This window comes from Giraffa tippelskirchi, chromosome 10 (genome assembly GCF_054371585.1).
Source record: "Giraffa tippelskirchi isolate mGirTip1 chromosome 10, T2T-mGirTip1v1.2.pri, whole genome shotgun sequence".
Classification (NCBI taxonomy): Eukaryota; Metazoa; Chordata; class Mammalia; order Artiodactyla; family Giraffidae; genus Giraffa; species Giraffa tippelskirchi.
The window spans coordinates 12,310,568-12,329,409 of NC_137284.1; the positions used below are offsets into that span (position 1 = coordinate 12,310,568).

The following is an 18,842-nucleotide window of genomic DNA, read 5'->3' on the forward strand; positions in this document are numbered from 1 at the left end:
GCCCTTGAATGTTTGCTCAGGCCCATTCCACTTGAATTGCCAGCCCAGGAAGCTGACGCTCCTTAAGGCTCTGGTTGGCAGGAAGCCAGAGTTGAGTGTGACGTGCTGCCACCTTGTGGACATTTCCTGTAACTACAACTTAATCACGGGCTGACTGACACCTTTCAATACATAAGGTCTTTGGTCCTTTTCTTGACAGCTGCCCTCAGGAAAAGTCCTGGGGCTGGTGTTGCAGAGATAACTTCCAAACACAACTGAGTGTACACAAGCCAACTGCTACAGGTATATTCCTCAAATCCTTCATGGAAAGGAAAAAAAGAAAGAGGCTAAAAAATCCCCAAGGCCACAGGAAAGGTGATCAGCATCTCTAACTATTAAATAAGGGATGTCAATCAAAGCAACACCAAGACCTAGAGACCCAAATCCCACCATGGAGAATGGACTTCCTTACAGGTCTACAAACAGCAAATGGAGGAGAGAGGCAGCAGATGATGGAACCCCACCAGGTGGTGGTTGGAAACGGACAAGGCCAGTAACCCCTAGAAGAGCTAGCCTCCGCATACCAGAAAAAAAAACCTTTCAAGAGAGCTAAGCCTAGGATCTGACTTACCCACACCTGGGCTCATATCCCAAGAAAGCCATCATTCAAAAAGACATGTGCACCTCCACTTTCACTGCAGCACTACTTACACTCCCGAGAAAATGTTTACTGACAGATTAGAGCTTGTAGAAAATGTGGTTCGTATGTACAAATGCTATTGTTGTTCAGCCGCTCAGTCATGTCCAACTGTTTCCAACCCTTTGCACTTCAACATGTCCTATTCCCTGCCCTTCACCATCTGCCAGACTTTGCTCAACCTTATGTCCATTGAGTTGGTGATGTCATCTAACCATCTTATCCTCTGTCATCCCCTTCTCCTCCTTCCTTCATTCTATCCCTGCATCAGGGTCTTTTTCAATGAGTCTGCTCTTCGCATCAGGGGGCTAAAGTGCCATTACTCAGCCATGAAAAGCCACCACTTAAAATATGAAATAATGCCATTGGTTGGTGTTAGGATGTACCTTGGAGGATCACACACTAAGTGAAGTAAGGCAGAGAGAGGAAGACAAAAGAATATTATATCCCTTACAGTCAACATTTTAGAAATATACAAAGAAACTAATTTAAAACACAAAAATAGACTCTGAGAAATCAAACACCCCAGGGCTGGGGCAATGGGATGACCCAGAGGGATGGGATGGGGAGGGAGGTGGGAGAGGGGTTCAGGATGGGGAACACATGTAAACCCATGGCTGATTCATGTCAATGTATGGCAAAAACCACTACAATATTGTAAAGTGATTAGCCCCCAACTAAAATGAATAAATTTATTTAAAAGAAAAAAAGATAAAAAAAAAAAACAGTAAAGAGCCAGGAATGAATTACGAGGTAGGGAGGATTAACATAGACACAGATATCTGTATCTGTAATAGATAGTCTACAAGGATTACATCCTTCCTTCCTTTCACATGTACACAGAAATCTGTATCTGTAACTGATACACAGAAGTCTGTATCTCTAATAGATACTCAAGATGGCCCTGCTGTTCATTACAGGATACTTTATTTGACCTTCTGCCTTAATCTCTTTGGTAAAATAATCCAAAAAAGAAATTCACTTATGTCATAAGCCAGTCAGATGGCTGTATACTGACAAGCATAAAAGTGAAAATCAACTCCAGTCCAATATAGCACAGGCATCAGATTAAAGAAAAGGAAAGAAAATCAATGCCTAGTATATTCCCTCTGATCTCCCTGACTTGGGCTGCTCTCCCGTCCCGAGAGCCTCAGTGGGCTTATGTCTTTTGTCTGGACTGCGGTGGGGTCGTGGCAGCTGAGTCGGGAAAACCAAAAGTTTAACAGAAATGGGCAACCCTGTGATTTTGGCTCCACTAGGTACAACAGCAAGACAAGAAAGCAAGCTAATTGTAGAAGCACAGATGAATGGATGCAAGATGGAGTACATGGACACGATGGAATATTTCTCAACCATAACGAGGTAGGAAATAATGTCAAGTCCAGCTCCAGGTAAGAAAGTCATGATGATCACTCCAAGAGAAGAAAGGGAAGTAGGGAGAGACAAATATCGTAGGATATCACTTCTAGGTGTAATCTAAAGATGGGTACAAGTGAATTTACTGCCCAGAGACACAGATTCACAGACTTAGAAAAGAAACTTTTGGTCATCAAGATATAAAGATGTGGGGCATGGAGAAATGAGCTGTTTCAGACTAATACAGGCACACTACTATTGATAAAGTAAGTGACCAGGACCCACTGTGTAACACAAGGAAACATACTCCATACTCTGTATTAACCTATAAAGAAAAAAAAAACCCAATAAATCATATATACATCTATGTAGAAGTGAAACAATTTCCTGTGGAAGGAAAAGGAAAAATCAAAACATCCACAAGATTGTAATTCACCTGTACACTCCAGTTCAAATGACGGGATGAAACAGAAAAAATGAAAAAGAAATTCCTACTCTATTCCCCTCAGGACATACTGATCTGAGCTGATGTCACGTCCCTGGAGCCAGGCTGGTTTGCTTCTCAAGGCTGGAGTGTCCTGGAGCTGAGGGAGCTGAGAGCATAGGGCAGGTAGCAAGTCTCCACAATGGACCTGGAGTGCCTGTTGCCCTCTGAAGAGCCTCAATCTTCAGATACAGGCAGGAGAAATGAAGAGATTGGAATTAAAACATACACATTAACATGTATCAAACATGATAAAAAGTACCTACTGAATAGCATCGGGAAGTTTATTGAACACACTGTAATCAACTAAATGTGGGAAAAAAAGAGAATAAACATCTGTGTATAACTGAATCTAGTTCCTGTATACCTGAAACAAAGGCAACATCAGAAATCCACTCTATTCCAATAGAAAATAACAAGGAAGTTATAGCAAAACAAAGAAGCCTGAGGCATGAAGAAGTACTGTCGCCTTGTGGCCACTTTTTCCGCAATGACACCATGAAGAGCTCTGCTGCTGGGCATGTGATATTCACAAGGCTCCAGGGGCTGTAAGAAGAAAACACACACTCTCGAGAAATGTCTTAGGTTGGTCATCGAGAAAGAATCCAAAACAAGGCAAGAGTTAGAGAAGCCAATTTCAAGATGTAAGTTTAACTCACACCTTTAAAAAAATCACATGAAAAGATGTCAACATTGCTGAACATTAGAGAAATGCAAATCTAACCTACAACAAGGTATCACATTACGCAGGTAAGAATGGCCCTTGCCAAACACTCTACAAACAAACTGTGGCCTCCTGAAGCAAAGAGCCGACTCACTGGAAAAGACCCTGATGCTGGAAAGATTGAAGGCAGGAGGAAAAGGGGACGACAGAGGATGAGATGGTTGGATGGCATCACTGACTCAATGGACATGAGTTTGAGCAAGCTCCGGGAGATGGTGAAGGACAGGGGAACCTGGCGTGCTGCAGACCATGGGGTCGCAGAGTTGGACTGAGCCACTGAACAACTACAAACAATAAGTGCTGGAGAGGGTGTGCAGACAAGGGAACCATCCTGCACGGATGTTTGGGATGTACGTTGGTAACAGCCACTATGGAGAACCCTGGGAGGGTTCCTTCAACCATGAAAATGAAATGAGAAAACGTCCTAACACCATACACAAAATAAACTTCAAATAGTATACATATCTAAATGTGATGATGGATGTTATGAAAAATATAAACAGGACACAATTTGACATAAAATGTAGCAAGTTTGTTGTGGATCTACCTCCTAGAATAATTAAAAATAAACCACAAATCAGAAAATGGGACCTCATTAACCACAAAACCATTTGCGTTCCAAAGGAAACCCTAAACGAGAGACAAGGACAGCTCTCAGAATAGGAAGAAAGATCTGCAACGGAAGATACCCACAAGGGATTCATCTCCAAAACATACAGGCAGCTTGTGCAACTCCATATCAAAAATAAATACAACCCAGGAACAAAATGGACCAAAGATTGAAATGGATATTTCTCTGAGGAAGGCCTGCAGATTGCACTTAGGCACATGAAAAGATGCTCAGCATCACTAATTATTAGAAAGACGAAAATCAAATGAGTCCAATGAGGTATGCACTCACATTGGTCAGATGGCCATCTCCAAACATCTTTAAGAATAAATGCTAGGACTTCCCTGGTGGTGCAGTGGTTAAGAATCTGTCTGCAAATGCAAGAGTCACAAGTTCAGTCCCTGGTCTGGGAAGATTCCACATCTGTGGGACAACCAAGCCCCTGAACCACAACTACTGAGCCCTCACGCCGGAACTACTGAAGCCTGGCACTCTAGAGCCTCTGTTCTGCAACCAGAAGCCACTGCAATGAGAAGCTTGCACAGTGAAACTAGGGAGCAGCCTCTGCTCGCTGTAGATAGAGAAAGCCTGCACTCAGCAACCAAGCCCCAGTGCAACCAAAGAATAAATAAAATTATTAAGAAACGAATAAATGCTGGAGAGGGTATGGAGACAAGGGAACCCTCCTGCACTGTTGATCGCAATCTACGTATGAACATCCAGTAGGGAGAACAGTGTGGAGGTTCATTTAAAAAATACCATAGAAGTACTTTAGGACTCAGCAATCCCACACCTGGGCATGCTGGTGCTGCAGCCAAGTCGCTTCAGTCGTGTCCGACTCTGTGCCACCCCATAGATGGCAGCCCACCAGGCTCCTCCGTCCCTGGGATTCTCCAGGCAAGAACACTGGAGTGGGTTGCCATTTCCTTCTCCAATGCAGGAAAGTGAAAAGTGAAAGTGAAGTCACTCAGTCATCCGACCCTTAGCGACCCCATGGACTGCAGCCTACCAAGCCCCTGCGTCCATGGGATTCTCCAGGCAAGACTACTGGAGTGGGGTGCCATTGCCTTCTCCACACCTGGGCATAAACCTGGAGAAAATAAAAAATTTAAAAGACACAGGAACCCTCGCAATCTCGGCCCCACAAGGTCCAATAGACAAGTCTGGGAAGCAAGCTAACTGTAGAAATCATAGCTGAATGGATACATGATGGGATACAGGTACACAATGCAATATTTCTCAACCATAAAGAAGTAGGAAATAAAGTCAAGTCCAGCTTCAGGAAAGAAGCTTAAGATGATCATTCCAAGTGAAGTAAGGGAGACAGGTACAGACAAGTGTCATATGATATCACTTCTAGGTGTAATCAAAAAATGCATACAAACGAACTTCATTACAAAGGAGAAACAGCTCCACAGACTTAGAAAAGAAACTTAAGGTTACCAAAAAAGAAATGTGGAGAGTGTGCAGGGAGTAAATAGCTGGTTCAGATCGATATATACACCTTAAAACAGGTGCTGCTGTTGTTTAGTCACTCAGTCCTGTCTGACTCTGTGCCACCCCATGGACTGTAGCCCGCCAGGCTCCTCTGTCCATGAGATTTCCCAGGCAAGACTATTGGAGTGGGTTACCATTTCCTGCTCCAGGGGATCCTCCCAACCCAGGGGTTGAACCCGTGCCTCCTACAAGCCTCCTGCATTGCAGGCAGATTCTTTACCACTGAGCCAGCAGGGAATCCATAAAACAGATGCTGAAGGGCTCCTAATGGTCACTGATCCAGCAGGGCTTTAAATGACACCTGCTCTCAAGAAATGTCCTGGGATAAATCATCAGAAAAGAATTCCAAACAGGGCCAAGTTTCAGGAAGCCAGTTTCAAGAGGCAAATTGTACTCAAAAGGCATAAAGTAATAAAAGCACATGGAAAGGTACTCCACATCAATAATTATTAAATCAATGCCAATCAAAACTGCAATTGGTATCACTTCACACTGGTCACAATGGCCATCATCAAAAAGATAAACGAAGAATAAATACCACAGAGGATGTACAGAAAAGAGAATCCTCCTACAATCTTGGTAGAAATGTAAATGGTGAAGCCTCTACGGAAAACAACATGGAGGTTCCTTGAAACACTAAGCAGAGAGGTAACAGATGATCCTGCAATCTCATTCCTCTGCTTAGGTCCAGAGAAAAATCACCTTTCAAAATGACACGTGTACCTTGATTTTCAGGACAGCACTATTTACAATAGCTAAGACACAAAAGCCAACAAAATGTCCACTGACAGAAAAATGAAGACTACGTGGTACATCTATACCCTAGAATTCTACTCAGCCATAGAACAGAACAAAATGATCATACTGGCAGCCACTTGGATGAACCGAGACATTATCATTCTATGTGAGGTAAGTCAGAGAGAAACAGACAATATCATGTACAGGTGGAATCTACAAATTCATACCAATGAACAAATGTACAAAACAGAAACAGACTCACAGCCTGAGAAAACCAAATTATGATTACATTATCAAAAGAAAGTTTGAAGGGAGGGATGAATTAAGAGTCTGGGATGAAAATATGCAGATTAATATATATCAAGTCAATAATGAAAAAGGGCCTACTGGATAGAACAGGGAACTCTCCTAAACAAACTGTAATAACCTACATGAGGAAAAAACAGAAGAATAGGTATAGGTCTATGAATAACTGACTCAAATTCATGTACACCTAAAACAAAACATCGGAAATCAACTGTACTCCGATATAAAATAACAATTCAATTACAGATTAAATTACCTGGGCTCGGTCTAGGGGAAGCCAGACAGTGGTGACCCCTATGAATGGGATATGTGATGTGCTGTGATATTAATATGACCCACGCGAAGCTGCCTGACCTCATGTGAATGTCACCAGATGAACAGAAGAGAAAGGACCACAGGTTAATCAGGGCAACACCCTCAGTTCGGAGGATGGGAATCTCAGAGGGGACAAGACACACTGCAGGTAAAGGGCAGACATGGGGTCTCTGGTACAGGATTCTGACCCACGTGGATGGGGTGAGACCCACACAGTCCCCAGGACTGAACTGGGAACACATGTCCACAGTCTCCAAGGTGACACCACCTCTCCAGGCCCTGCACCTGGGACCCCATGACCCTTGGTTAGGACAGCAGGTCTCTGCTGGTTGGACCCCTAAGGTGGAAACGAGGGGGTTCCTGTAACCTCCTGGGATAGCAGAAAGAAGTGTATGGTCGGTCTCCTCTCCCCACATTGTCCCAGAGAAGTCCTCCTCTTTCGCTTTGGTTCTATGATATTAACTGTTTCTACAGCTGTCATGATAACGTTGAACACCTACCTTGGTTCTGGCAGGCTCGGTCCTTGTCCCGCTGAGGAGCTGAGAAAACACACCAGATGCAGGGCTGGAAGACAAGGGGCAGGGTCTGGTCTCTGCTGAGTAGGGACGGTCAACCGGAAGGAGATCACGGCAGCAACCTCACCTGATCCCATTGTTTTTTTGCCTGATCCCCATGCTGTGCAGTCTGTCCACCAGGTGCCTGCCCCACTTCTCCCCAGGCTCGTGCTGGAGTAATTACCGGGTAGCCCACAGGAGTTGTCCCCAGGAGCCCCAGGGAGGGGGAACCTCTCAGGGGTAAAGAGGCAAACAGGTATCAGGCCTGTGTAAAGTGAATATGGTAAAGTGATACATCCTAAACACAATGGGAGCTCCCAAGGGTTCTTCCCTCTTTCTTAGCTTTGTGTGTGTGGTCTCCCCGCACATGATCCTGACCATGCAAAGGGGGTGAGACTCACACAGTCCCCAGACTCCCCACCTGGGGGCACACGTCCCCTCGGTCAGGACACCATGGCTGTGGTCAGTGGGCCTCCGATGTGTAAACCAGCCAGGTCCCTGGGGCCGCCTGGGACCCTAGAAAGAAGTGAAGGATCTTCTCCTCTCCCCACGATGGTCCCTGAGAAGTCAGGCCCCTCCTGTTGTCACTTTGGTTCTGTGTGACTTTTTGCTGGTTTGAAAGCTCGTGCTAGAGCTGAACACGCTACCTTGGCTCTGGCAGGCTCTGTCTTTCTTGTCCCACTGAGGTGATGAGAAAACAGGAGAGCCAGGCTGAAGGATGAGGGGCGGGTCTGTTCTCTCCGGAGGAGAGTCAGCCGGAAGGAGGTTGCAGCGGCAACCTCACCTGATCCCATTGGTTTTTTGCCTGATCCCTACGCCCTGCAGTCAGTCCACCAGGTGAACCTGCCTCCCTACTCAAACCAAATATGTTAGAAAATTGGAATGATTACCAGGAAGCCCACCTGAGGGGTCTCCATTAGCCCCAGGGAAGGTGAACCCGGCAGGGGAGAGACTAAGAGCCTATCGCAGCCCTGCCCCCTGGGAGGGCCATGGAACCCCCTCAGAGAAGAGCACGTTGCCCAGAGAAGCCCCCCTCAGCCCCAGACCCAAGACATCTGAGCACTGACATTCAGACGCAGGCGCGGAGTTTTCCAGGACAGAGGCAGGCCAGGTCTCTACCCAGGTCTCCACGTCCCAGTGCACAGAACAGGGTCAGATCTAAATGTTCTCATTGTAGAAGCACACGGTCTCGTCTAAACATCGTCAGTGTAGACAGGACTTGGAGAGGCCTAAATCTATCATGTAGACAGAACTTGGTCAAGTTTACGCTAGCCTAAAGCTGCTCTCCCAGGAGGCACAGGTCATACACATGCAGGGTCTCTCGCTGTTGACAGGGCTCACCCTCATGTGGACTAGGATGCACATTTCTTGAATAAGAAAGCATCACTGGGCTCCACACTTCACCCACATCAGGAAACTGAAAGAATCTGTCATTAAATATTTCAATGGGCAAAACAAAAATGTTACCATTTCTTAGGCCACATGATGGTCAGGATCCAGAGGGAAGCCAGAAATTTAGAGTGCAGCCCAGTGTCCTGTAAAGACAGACAGGAAGTGGCCTGATTCCAGCATCCAAGGCTTCAGCAGGAGATGACCACACTGGAAGACTTCTGGAAAGGTATATTCTTTATCAGAGAAGAATGTATTGTTGGGATTACAAGCATACCTAAAATATTATTATTTGCAAACCTAAAATATTCTTAAAACCTTGGCACCCTGATCTTTGTGGCTCCCATTGGTTCCTTTATATTCAGATTTTCTAGATAGAAACAAGCCATCATTTTGATTGGTTTCTTCTAATTCTGTATTTCTTATTATATAAATGAAAGGTCACACTTGAAAAAATAAAAGAAAATTCGTGCAAACAATTAGTGACTCAAGAAGCCAATTAGCTGCACATATTTTGTCTTCTAATTTTCATTTTTCTCCCTGAAAAAACCTGAAAAAATAGTCCCCCTGATTTTTTTGCTTCTCTGTTTAAAATGAGCTAAAATGAAACTGATATTCATATCAACAGATAAGAGTTTTTGAGGTTTGATATGTCATACCAGGGTAGCAGGGGCTGGAAAAAATGGAACATGTCTATGCTGTTGGTAGGCAAAAAGCATCCTTAAAATAAAGCTTTTGGGTGTTGGTTCAAGTACATGCCAGAATATTGTACAGACCCAAATTAAAACTGTCATAAAGCTTTCATTGGCAGGGTCACCACCTTTGGGCATGAGGGTGTCCTGCAGTCAAATGGCAGTTCCCCACAGTAGCAACCTTAAAAGTTTTCCTCCTAGTACTTAATATTCACAAAAATTGCTGGGCTCTACATGACACTTGATCTTACAAAATCTCCAGAGCTAAAGAATAAAAATGCAAAAATAGGTCAAACTATCAGAAGAAAATATCAAGAGATAAATACAGTCTACAACTATTTTTAAGAACGTGCAGGAAAAGGTTCTCAGTTACGTGAATAATTAGACACAAAACAATCAAAATGACAACAGTCTATTGCCATGAGTGAGTGAGTGAGTGAAACCACTCAGTCGTATCTGACTCTTTGCGACCCCATGGACTGTAGCCTACCATGCTCCTCTGTCCATGGAATTCTCCAGGCAAGAGTACTGGAGTGGGTTGCCGTTTCCTTCTCCAGAGGATCTTCCTGACCCAGGGATTGAACCTGGGTCCTCCCGCATTGTAGGCAGATGCTTTACCGTCTGAGCCACCAGGGAAGTAGAGAAGTCCAAATGACCACTCACAAAAAAATCTAGAGACAAAAAATGCTACAGTGGGGTGAAGAAAAAAGACTCAAATAGTGCTGGTGAAATTTTATTGGTAACTGTTGCTGAGGGGACATATCTAGCTATGCATTTCCACGGTTGAAATAGATGAACCATATGATCCGGCAGTCCAACTTCTAAGAGCAAATGTGGAGAAAATCAGATTTTGGGAAACTCATGAACACAATTATGCACCACAGCAATTTGCAAAACAGCCCAGATATGAAAGTAAGCAAATGTACATGGACAGGTGAATGGATAAAGAAAAAGTAGTACATTCATACAACAAAATATGACTCTGACTTTAAACAAATGGAATAATGTCAACTGCAGGTACACAGATAAATCTAGAGGTAAAGTTAGATGGAGAGGGAAAATTATTATATGTTATCAGGTACAAGTGGGAAAGAGTATTCATTGTGTGTGTACGTTCTAAGTCACTTTGTACTATGGACTGCAGCCTGCCAGGCTCCTCTGTTAATGGGATTCTCCAGGCAAGACTACTGGAGTGGGTTGCCACGCCCTTCTTCAGGGCATCTTCCCAACCCAGGGGATTGAACCTGCGTTTCCTGCATCTCTTCCATTGGCAGGCGGGTTCTTTACCACCGGCACCACCTGGGAAGCCCTATGCAGAGTACATCATTCAAAATGCTGGGCTGGATGAGTCACAAGCTGGAATCAAGATTGCCAGGGGAAATATCAATAAACTCAGATATGCAGATGACACCACCCTTATGTCAGAAAGTAAAGAGGAACTAAGACTCTTGATGAAAGTGAAAGAAGAGAGTGAAAAGTTGACTTCAAGTGATATATAGTTTTTTTCGGATTAGGCTTAACATTCAGAAAACTAAGATCATGGCATCTGGCCTCACCACTTCATGGCAAATAGATGGGGAAACAGAGACAGATTTTATTTTCTTCGGCTCCAAAATCATTGCAGACGGTGACTGCAATCATGAAATTAAAAGACGCTTGCTCCTGGGGCGAAAAGCTATGACCAATCTAGACAACATATTAAAAAACAGAGACATTACTTTGCTGACAAAGGTCCATCTAGTCAAAGCTATGGTTTTTCCAGTAGTCATCTATGGATGTGAGAGTTGGACCATAAAGAAAGCTGAGAGCCAAAGAACTGATGCTTTTGAATTGTGGTGTTGGAGAAGACTCTTGAGAGTCCCTTGGACTGAAAGAAGATCAAACCAGTCAATCCTAAAGGATATTAACCCTGAATATTCATTGGAAGGACTGATGCTCAAGCTGAAGCTCCAATAAATACTTTGGTCACCTGATACTCATTAGAAAATACCTTGATGCTGGGAAAGATTGAAGGCAGGAGGAGAAGGGGATGACAGAGGACGAGATGGTTGGATGGCATCACCAACTCAGTGGACATGAGTTTGAGCAAGCTCCGGGAGATGGTGAAGGACAGGGAAGCCTGGGGTGCTGCAGTCTATGAGGTTGCAAAGAATTGGACATGACTGAGCAACTGAACAATACCCTTGAAGAGGCAGCAGAAAGGACCCCTTCTCTGTGAGGTTCCCCTTAACCACTACAAACCATGGTATAATAATTTGCAACCTTCATGCATATAATAATTTGCATTTCACCATATCCCATACTGAATTATTAAATATTCACTTGGGACCCAAGAACTCATCTCCCCAGTTATCTGCAAGGTCTTTGAGGACCCTGCATCACTCTATTCCTCCATACCACAGGGGCTGAACAAAGATAATCAAACGATTTGATTGCTCGGGGTAATGCTACTGACAAATAACCCCAAACCACAAAAATTATTTTGTTATATAGTATTATGAAATTTTAGGAATATATTTATCTCTGTATTAATGTTTTATGCCTTGTATTCTGCAATTCCTGAGCTCAAGTTTGGTTAGTTGATCACTGGGGATGAGAGAGGGGCGTTGTGGAATGTGGGGTGAATGTTAAAGTGTATCAGGCCATCGAAAAAATTCCCATTTGAGATTAAAACAAACTGGATTACTGAGTTTGCCTAAACAGTAGAAGGTGTTTTAAGAGTTAATTTAAACACTGCAGTTAGCACTGAGTCTCGGAGGGGCATTACCTGCAAGACTGCTCGCAGGTCCGCACCGCTGGGAATGAGGCACCTGGCCCAGACCCGTTCGCGCACCTGTGCCACAGGTGCCGTCATGGCGCCTCCTCACCACCAGGCGGCGCCGTGCAGCGCCGAGCAGAGCCGGGGAGCGGATCGCACGGCGCTCTCACCGCACGCCCCGCTCCCACCGACGTCGACCCGGAAGTAGTCGCCGGCGCCCGGCCGGCCGGCAGCCTTAACAGCAGCAGGGCTGCGGTTAGGTGCCCGGCCTCCCCAGCAAGGCGAGGGCCCCTCCGAGGCGGCGGGGGAGACGCCACCGCATTCACTGGCGCCGGGGCTCAGCCGGGCGGTGCGCGAGCCGGTTACGGGCACCTCGATGGTGGACTCACTAAATAGTCGGTAGACCCACGGCCCTGCCCCGCCTCCGAGGCCGCAGGTCGTCGACCCCGCACCATGAAGGTCGCAGGGTCTTCCTCGAGAGCAGCGTCCCGGCCGGAAGGGGCTGCGGCGAGGCCGAGCCTCCGAGCTGCCCCTGTCTCCTGGCCTTGCCTGTAGGACGTCAGGGCCCGCGACCCGGCCGAGGCCTGATCGGCACCCGGCTCTTGTGTCCGCGCCACATTCGGCGTCGCCATCGCTGGCTTTGACGTGAGAGAGGGGCTCTGGTCCGGGGAGCCCCCTCCCGCCTGCCATGAAGACAGAGACGGAGATCCTGGCGCCGGAGCCCCCGGCCGGGCCCGGCGTCAGTCACCTGCTGAGTAGCCGGAAGCTGGTGGCCCTTGGGGCCGTGCTTGGCTGGCTCCTGGTCATCCACCTCCTGGTCAACGTGTGGCTTCTGTGCTTTCTGTCTGCGTTGCTGCTGGTGCTGGGAGGATGGCTGGGCTCTGACGCCATCGTGGGGGCTTCAGGGCGGCTGCACCTGGAGCGCTTCATTCCCATGGCCGTCTGCCCCCCAAACCCCGAGGCCGAGAGGCAGCTGGAGCAGGAGATCGACCGCACCATCCGGATGATCATGCGGGACTTCGTGTCGTCCTGGTACCGCACGGTAAGCCAGGAGCCAGCCTTCGAGGAGGAGATGGAGGCGGCCATGCGAGGGCTGGTCCAGGAACTCCGGAGGAGGATGGCCAGGGTGGACAGACATGCTCTTGCCCAGAGAGTTCTGACTCTCTGCGGTTGTCACCTGCAGAGCTATATTCAGGCGAAGGAGGCCGCTGGGAAGCAGAGTGGCCCAGGGGAGCCCTCCCAGCTCTGGGAGGCCTACTGTCGGGCCAGCGCTCCCCACCCTGCAGTGCAGAGCCCCAGCGCTGAGGTCACTTACACACGTGGCATCGTGAACGTGTTGCTTCGAGGACTAGTGCCCAAGCCGCACTTGGAGACCCGGACCGGCAGGCACATAGTGGTGGAACTCATTACTTGCAATGTCTTCTTACCACTGATCAGCAAGCTCTCCGATCCGGACTGGATCCACCTTGTACTCGTGGGCATCTTCTCCAAGGGTAGAACTAACCCGGCAGGAGTGGCTAATCCACTCTGCCCAGCCAGTGCCCTGGAACAGCCGTCAGTGCCCACATCTCTGCCTCTGATTGTCGAGGTCCAGGGTCTCGCAGAAGCCCCTTCTCCAGCAGCAGCCGGGATGCTCCTAAGCTGTAGTGAGCCAGACGGGCCTTCACACCCCTCCCCAGAAGTTGAAGAAGGCCATGAAGCGCTGGAGGGAGATCTGGGGGGAGTGCCCGAGGAGAGAAAAGTAGGAAACAGCTCTTCTCGTTTCCTGCAGCCTCTGTTCTTGTCGGAAGATGCAGAGCTGGAGTCTCCCTTGTCTGAACTGGGCAAAGAAACCATCATGCTCATGACCCCAGGCCCCTTCCTCTCTGCCAGGATTCAGGATGCCCTGTGTGTCCTCGGGGGCGCCCAGCCTCTGGAGCCTAGGGATGGCAAGGGACCTGAAGCAATAGAAGGAGCGGAAGCTGAGGAGGGTCCAGGAACAGAAACAGAGCCAGGCCTGCTTGCCTCCATGCTGAATTCCTGCCCAGAGATCCAGATTGACACAGCGGACAAGGAGGGAGAGCAGGAAGATGGCGCCTCTCTCACAACTTTGCTGCCCAGTCCGGAGAGGATATGCCCCCCACGCCCCTCGTGTTTAGAGAAGGATCTCACCAATGGTGGGAGCGCCCTGGACTCCAGTCTGCCACAGGTCCTGCTCTCCTCCTCTCCACCTGGACCCCTCAGCTCAGCCACCTTCAGCTTCGAGCCCCTGGGCAGTCCAGACGGCCCCGTGGTCATCCAGAACCTTCGCATCACTGGCACCATTACTGCCCGAGAGCACAGTGGCACCGGTTTCCACCCATACACGCTCTACACGGTGAAGGTAACAGACTTCGTGCTGCGGTCACCCCTCTGGTCTGGGAGTGGATTTGGGAAGCAGTCAGTGAAGCCAGTGCTTTGAGGGGGGAAGTCTGCTCTTACTTTGCTCTGGTTAATTCAACCAGTGTCAATATGGAAGGTCTGAAGCTCAGGAGTGAAGCAGAGTAGGCTTCCATGACACTCACAGACCATCCTAGAATCTCAGGGCTGTCACTGTTCTGGTAATCATATTTTTCCAATGGATACAGCCCAGAAATCCTTTCCAGGCTTCTTCCTTGCTAATTTCTTTTTTAAGTACTAATATCCTTTATACTTTGTTTTAGAAAGGAAGGTTGTTTACCTGTATATACTCAAAAGGTGGCGAGTCCCTCTCCCTGGAGATGTTTAAGTGTGGTAGTAGGACCTGCTTGGCAGAAACGATAGGAAAGGGGTGCTTGTATCAGGTGGCTGGTTTGATTCAAGCAGCAGCTCCCTAAAGCTGATTTTGATAGAGTGAAAGTTGCTCAGTTGTGTCTGACTCTTTGCGACCCCATGCAGTATACAGTCAATCCATGGAATTCTCCAGGCCAGAATACTGGAGTGGGTAGCCTTTCCCTTCTCCAGGGGATCTTCCCAACCCAGGTCTCCCACATTGCAGGCGGATTCTTTACCAGCTGAGCCACAAAGGAAGCCCAAGACTATTGGAGTGGGTAGCCTATCCCTTTCCAGCAGATCTTTCCGACCCAGGATCAAACTGGTGTCTCTTGCATTGCAGGCGGATTCTTTACCAGCTGAGCCATCAGGTTTTGATATAGGCTGCCTCCAAGTTTCCCAGAGAGTTGTATTCTTAAAAAATAAGGAATCCTGGGACCCATTCTTGGGAAATTCTCATTCAGAATCCATTAGCACCTGTCAGAATCCATATTCTGACAGCAGGTTCTGCAGCCCAAGAGATTCTGAGGCCTAGCCAAGTTTGGAGATGTACTTGTATCATACAGTGTCCCTCACAGAGCAGAATAGCCACAGGGAGCATCATAGCTCCCAGGGGCTCCGGATGTGAGAGCCCTCACCTGAATTCCACATGCATCTCTTATCTAGGCCTTTCCTTCTCAGTACTAGCCTTAGGGATTACTTTGCTCATTCCAACTCATAATGGACACCTCTGTCTGCCCTAGATAAGCTTTCAACACCAGCCTTAGTCTCACCATTCTTCCGTTGCTTGCCCACAGAATACCTTAACCAAACAGGAACACTAACCTACTCCTGATGAGAGCAAGCACATGTATCGTTCTCCCACAGCATTCGTTGTATCTTACACAGTCTCCCCCCCGTAGGTATGAAGTTCCAGCTTTCATGCCGTTCGGGGCGTTGTCTCTGCGGGGGACAGCACTGCTGTCTTTTCCCACATGCCAGCTCTTCTCGCATATGAAGACAGCTGACTGTCACCCCATAAAACATCTCCAGTCTTCACATGTCTTCTCATCATACAGACAGATGATCTGTACTTGGGAAGAAAGAGTCAGTGTTCCTCCAAGAATAATAATCAGCCCGAAGCGAAACAAAAACACATGTTCTTTAGTGTAGTCCAGGCAAACAAATGATTGTTGTTCCTCAGCTGTTTTGGATTATTTGTTCTTCCCTCAAGTAGTATAGATAATCACTGGTTTGAGGATAATGACAAGATGGTTATCTCCCCATAACATCCAGCCTCATAATTTAGGGGTGAGAGAGCCTGTATCATTATCAGTATCGTACCTTCTGTTTTATCCTGTCTTTGGGATTTGAAAGTGGTTATAAGTAAACAGTGTTTGCAGGGAGAACTTTGAGATGGAAGGAGGAGTGAAAGGCAGTAGAACTGCATTTCCCACTTCCTGGGCCGCCTCTGTTGGGAAAGGCGTCTGGTTGCGTACTGCAGGCCCCCTGGGATTTGAGCTGTTCTAGAGCTTAGAGCGGCAGTCAGACCTGAGAGGCTCAGGGGTGGAACCGGAACGGCGTGCTCCCTTGACCCTGCTCCACTCTTACTGTGTGCCAGTGAGCTGGCGCAGCCAACAGACCTTCTCTCGACAGTATGAGACGGCCCTCGATGGTGAGAACAGCGGCGGCCTGCAGCAGGTGGCCTACCACACCGTGAACCGCCGCTACCGCGAGTTCCTGAACCTGCAGACCCGTCTGGAGGAGAAATCGGATCTCCGAAAGTTCATCAAAAGTCAGGAGTTCCCCAGCCCCGGAATGCCTGCTTGCTTTTCACATCCAGCCACCCTGATCTGAAAGGCTGGAGGCCTGTTGTCTGTGAAGAGGGTGGAAGGGGAGAACGCGGCCTTGAGGGTCCCGTGCTCTCTCCGTTTGCTTTTAGGTGTTTGGGGTTTTAGTGAAGGGCAGCACTCATGACATGCTTTCCGGGGTACTGCTTTGCCTCTGAATGCTTTGTTCTGGGGCTCCATGTAGTTTAAGCTTAAGAAAGAAACTTTCGTATTTCCACCTGTGCCTGTGAGGAGTTAAACAGGTTCATGGACTGGTTGCTGTTAAATATTAAACTGTTATCCAGAAATCCTTGCTGCCTTTCCTTTAACAACAGGCTTCTTGGTGTGCCATTTGGTTCTCATAAGGCACAGGAACAATAAGAAAACATAAAATTTAATTCAAGCCATAAAAGCTGGTGAGCAGCTACTCTGTTTTTTAAGAAAATACCAAGTGAAAGTGAAAGCCGCTCAGTCGTGTCTGACCCTTGTGACCCCATGGACTATACAGTCCATGGAATTCTCCAGGCCAGAATACTGGAGTGGGTAGCCATTCCCTCTCCAGGGGATCTTCCCAACCCAGGGATCAAACTCAGGTCTCCCGCATTGCAGGCAGATTCTTTACCAGCTGAGCAACCAGGGAAGCCCATGATCACTCAAATAAACATTTTTAATAAGTTGTGGCATAAATCATGGATTTCAGTTATAGGTTTTCTTTCTTAATAGCAATAGTTAATACTGAAAATATATGCCCGGTTCTCTACTAAACATGTTACACATATTAGCTCATTTAGTTCTCATAACAGTCTACAAGGTGGATGCTATCATTATCCTCATTCTACAGAAAAAAGCAAAGATAGAGCAAGTTGCCTAAGGTCATTATTACAGCAGAGATTGGAGCCAAAATTTAAACCTGGGCAGTTAGACTTCAGGGCTGTTATGCACCACTACTCTAGTGACCTCTTATACCTTAATATTATCATGAATAATGAAAGTAGGCTGTCTGTATTATGTCCTTGGGTTATATCTCTAACTCCTGAAATAAAATCCCATGGAGGGGAGGCCCCAGGGGAGGGACTCTGAAGGGATGAGGCCCAGGCCTTAGTACCCAGCTCCCACCCCAACCTCAGGTCACTTCTCAGCTCAGTTCGCAGGTGAGGGTAAAAATCCCCAGGAAATACATTTGGCGTTTCTGTGTCTTATATATGTGATGGGTAATAAATGGACTAGTTCTTAGTAAATGTTAATCAATTAATTTTTTTTTTTTTTTTAAAGATGTGAAGGGCCCTAAAAAGCTCTTTCCAGATCTTCCGTTTGGAAACATGGACAGTGACAGGGTGGAAGCCCGCAAGAGCCTCTTGGAATCATTTCTAAAGGTCAGCATCCTCTGCTGCACTGTAGCCACCAGACACCCAAGCCAAGGTGGGGAGACCTGGGGACTGGAGTTTCTCTCTGAAGTCCTTATGTCTTTTCAGCAACTCTGTGCCATTCCTGAGATCGCTAACAGCGAGGAGATGCAGGAGTTCCTTGCTCTCCACACAGATGCTCGTATTGCCTTTGTCAAGAAGCCGTTTGTGGTCTCCAGGATAGACAAGGTATGAGCGGGGCTGCGTGCTCAGCCTTAGATTCTCACGGGGAGGGGGAGGCATGTTTGAAAGGGAAGGGAGCCGGGGGGAGGGAGAGCAGCACAGAGGAGTAAGTAAGTGGAACATGGACTGGGGTTTTCAAGACCTGTTACCAATACTGGTGAGGTCATCGTTGCTGAATGACCTTGAGCAACCATGAGCGTCAGTACCCCCGACGCTGTAAGCGTGCACAGGTCTCCTGGGGATGTCATGACGCTGTGATTCCAGGAGAAAGGTACAAGGCTCAGTCCACATCTCCACGGACAAGTGGGGGCAGGAAGGCCTCTTCTGGCGATGAAGGTCATTCCCAGTGTTGGTCACTCAGGATGGAGCCCTTAGGCAGGACACCGAGCTGGATTTAGATTTGCGTAGTGATTCTCTGCTGGAGAACAAGGTTCCAGATGGTATCTTGGAACCTTTGGAAACACTAGCAGGGCATTTGAGCACCACGCTGGAGCCTGTGAGCAGTGGTTGCTCACTGATTCTCGCGTCTCCAGGACAGAAATCTGAGGTTTGTGCTGATCAAACATGCATATGTTGTAAG

At 47.4% G+C, this 18,842-nt stretch overlaps 2 protein-coding genes and 1 long non-coding RNA gene across 9 annotated transcripts in view; 2 read left to right on the forward strand and 1 right to left on the reverse strand.

Moving 5' to 3' along the window:
• The window catches only part of LOC145524281 (uncharacterized), an 87,882-nt gene extending 77,310 nt beyond the window's left edge, over positions 1-10,572 (forward strand). The window contains exons 7-9 of the long non-coding RNA XR_014067375.1: positions 1,936-2,038; positions 7,221-7,401; positions 8,738-10,572. This is a non-coding gene — a long non-coding RNA (uncharacterized LOC145524281). The remainder of the gene's footprint in view (positions 1-1,935; positions 2,039-7,220; positions 7,402-8,737) is intronic.
• LOC145524280 (uncharacterized) lies at positions 1,416-12,553 on the reverse strand. Its single transcript, XM_081536290.1, has 4 exons — positions 12,109-12,553; positions 8,728-8,795; positions 7,207-7,270; positions 1,416-2,698 (listed from the first exon to the last, which is right to left on the reverse strand). Exons 1-4 carry the CDS (start codon positions 12,193-12,195, stop codon positions 2,564-2,566), a joined length of 354 nt encoding a protein of 117 aa, XP_081392416.1. The 5' UTR covers positions 12,196-12,553; the 3' UTR covers positions 1,416-2,563.
• Positions 12,316-18,842, forward strand: part of SNX19 (sorting nexin 19) — a 32,637-nt gene continuing 26,110 nt past the window's right edge. For all 7 annotated transcript variants that reach the window (XR_014067374.1, XR_014067373.1, XM_081536277.1 and 4 more), the window contains exons 1-4: positions 12,316-14,461; positions 16,504-16,642; positions 17,949-18,049; positions 18,149-18,268. Coding sequence is in view for 5 of the 7 variants with exons in the window: in XM_081536277.1 (XP_081392403.1) it covers positions 12,788-14,461; positions 16,504-16,642; positions 17,949-18,049; positions 18,149-18,268 (2,034 nt within the window). In the remaining 2 variants the exon portion in view is untranslated. The remainder of the gene's footprint in view (positions 14,462-16,503; positions 16,643-17,948; positions 18,050-18,148; positions 18,269-18,842) is intronic.